This window comes from Penaeus chinensis, chromosome 39 (genome assembly GCF_019202785.1).
Source record: "Penaeus chinensis breed Huanghai No. 1 chromosome 39, ASM1920278v2, whole genome shotgun sequence".
NCBI classification, from domain to species: domain Eukaryota; kingdom Metazoa; phylum Arthropoda; class Malacostraca; order Decapoda; family Penaeidae; genus Penaeus; species Penaeus chinensis.
Genome location: NC_061857.1, coordinates 18829449 through 18831948, shown reverse-complemented (window position 1 = coordinate 18831948; position 2500 = coordinate 18829449). Strand labels below are relative to the sequence as shown.

Below are 2500 nucleotides of genomic sequence, written 5' to 3'. Positions count from 1 at the left end.
AATACATGTAGATCCCTTCCATTTAGTTATGTCTATTCCTCCTAGCAACTAGAGTGATTTAAATTGTATTTGATATGAACCATGTTCAATACTGTGTATTTTCATTTACTGAGGTATGTGAGTGATATATGTAAAGTATGAAGCTAAATTTTTATGTTCCACATAGAAGATTTGATCTATTATTAATCTCCTAACAGAATGAATATGGGCCACGTGTTCTTCATGGATCAGATATATTTCGTTCAAGTAGCCCTGAAGAGTGGCACAAGTTCCAGACATTTTTAGAAGAAAGAGGGCCATTTTCTATAGTAGTCGATGGCCTAAATGTCTCGTACCTTGCAGGAAAGAAACCTCTTAGTCAGCGATCTGTTATGGTAAGAGTGATAATTTTTTTTTTCTCTCTCTCTCCCCCCTCTCAGTATTTTGAAAGTACATAACTTGCATTTTATTAAATTTACCTGTGAAGTATATGTTCTTTTATTCATAAATAGCCTGAAAAATATTTAATTGTCTTTTTTATCATTCTAGTTGAAGCATGTAGTGGAAAAGTTATGCTCCAGAGCCAAGAATGGTCGCATATTGGTCATTGGCAGGAAACACATGAGGGAATGGTCTGAAGTTGATTTTAATGCTGTAAAAAAGATGGCAGATGTATACACCCTCGATAACCTGTGAGTTGAATTAACTTTTGGTGCACAGATTTTTAAGCCTATACTGAAGTTGGAAATGCATAGAATTATAATGTATTGGAATGTATATTGCAGTATGATTACTTGTTTGGTGACCTGTCTATAAGATTGAACAAATCAGTATACCAGTATGCAGAGTGAATATACAGATCTATAGTTTTTTGTTTTTAATCATTATTACACACACACACACACACACACACACACACACACACACACACACACACACACACACACACACACACACACACACACACACACACACACACATATATATAGGGAACTACTTCAACCAGCTATGGCTTTCTTTTTGTAGGACCAAAGATGATGGCTTCTTCATATATGCAGCACTTCGATCTGGTCAAGGGACAAAGATTGTGTCAAGGTAAAGGTTATGACTCTAGAAATAATATTAGTATGTTAGTATTGACTCATATCTCTTCAAAATAATTCTGGAAGTTTGTACGACTGATTTAGTAAGTTTTTATCTGAATTCAATTAATATGTCAGAATTTTAAAAATGCAGCAGTTCAATTTGTACTTCTGAATTTAAGCATATTTAAGTTGTCCTTATAATCAGTTGTAATTATTAATGGAAAGTTTATTATATGCTCTTTCTAGTTTTTTAACACAATGTTTTGTTAAGGATTTCATGATCATAAATTTTGGCTAATATCCTTATAATCAAGGTGTCTAACAGTGCATAAGCATTTAATAAGATTGGGAGAAGCTATAGGAGCAGTTAAACCTTTTCAGAAGCCACACCCATCTCCCAGCCCATGTACTGTGTTCATGATGCTAGTCATTAATACACACTATGTCTTCATTGTTTATAATCCTCTGTATAATAACATTAAAAATTAGGATTTTAGGATTGGTGGGGTTTGTTTCTTATTAATCTACATTTGCTACTAATTTTTTTTATTGTATTTGGATTGTCCTTGATTTCAACTGTTTAAATAATACATGTTCAATGTTTTTAACATTCTCTAAAGTGATAATGCCTTGAAACCATTTAAATTATTATGTTTTTGATTCTTATTACAATATCTAGGCTAACAGTTTTGATTACCAACTGAACATAGTATGAGCAGATGTATAGCAACATGAACATTGTATATGAACCAATTAGCTCCAAACTATGGGAAAGGGACATTGCTTCTACTTTGCTATAGAGTATGATAACCAAGGTCGTGAGTTTGCAGGTGGCAGGTTGTAACTGCTGTATATATTATTTGGTAGAAATAAGTAATGTCTTGAATATCCAAAACAGAGAACTACTTTATGTGTTTTTTTTTTAACAGTGACATGTTGCGTGATCATCTGTACCGCCTGGGAGATGGATCCCTGAGAGAGACCTTTAGACGTTGGCAAAGACAACATCAAGTTTTAGCTGTCCCATCTGTTGGTGGTGTTCAGCTTATTGTAAGCCTATGTTTATTTATGACATTGTAATGTTTTTGAATGGGAGGAATAGCCACATCTTTCCATATATTTAGTGTATGCAGTAATTGATTTGCAAATGTTTTTGTATTATATATATATCCTCCCCCTTCAAAAGATAAAATGTACCACTTGCTTCTCCAGGAACCTGCATCCTTCAGCACAACAGCTCAGAACCAGGGAACAACAAATTGGCATATACCGTATGATGATGGATCACCACGTGCATCCTATCAGCTTCCTAAGACTTGGTTATGTACACGAGCAAATCCACATAGCAACAGTAAGGATCCACACTCTGCCGTTTGGGTGAAGACAGTCCAAAGTGTTCCCTTTACAGAAACAGATACAGAAAAGGTGGTCTATGT

General features: G+C 34.5%; 1 protein-coding gene across 1 annotated transcript in view; it reads left to right on the top strand.

Annotated features, from left to right (window-relative positions):
• LOC125046649 (mitochondrial ribonuclease P catalytic subunit-like) overlaps nt 1–2500 on the top strand; it is a 14983-nt gene that overhangs the window by 12070 nt on the left and 413 nt on the right. Inside the window, exons 6-10 of the mRNA XM_047644490.1 lie at nt 198–374; nt 529–671; nt 1006–1074; nt 1994–2114; nt 2277–2500. The exon at nt 2277–2500 is cut by the window's right edge and continues 413 nt beyond it. Of these exons, the coding sequence (XP_047500446.1) occupies nt 198–374; nt 529–671; nt 1006–1074; nt 1994–2114; nt 2277–2500 (734 nt within the window). The remainder of the gene's footprint in view (nt 1–197; nt 375–528; nt 672–1005; nt 1075–1993; nt 2115–2276) is intronic.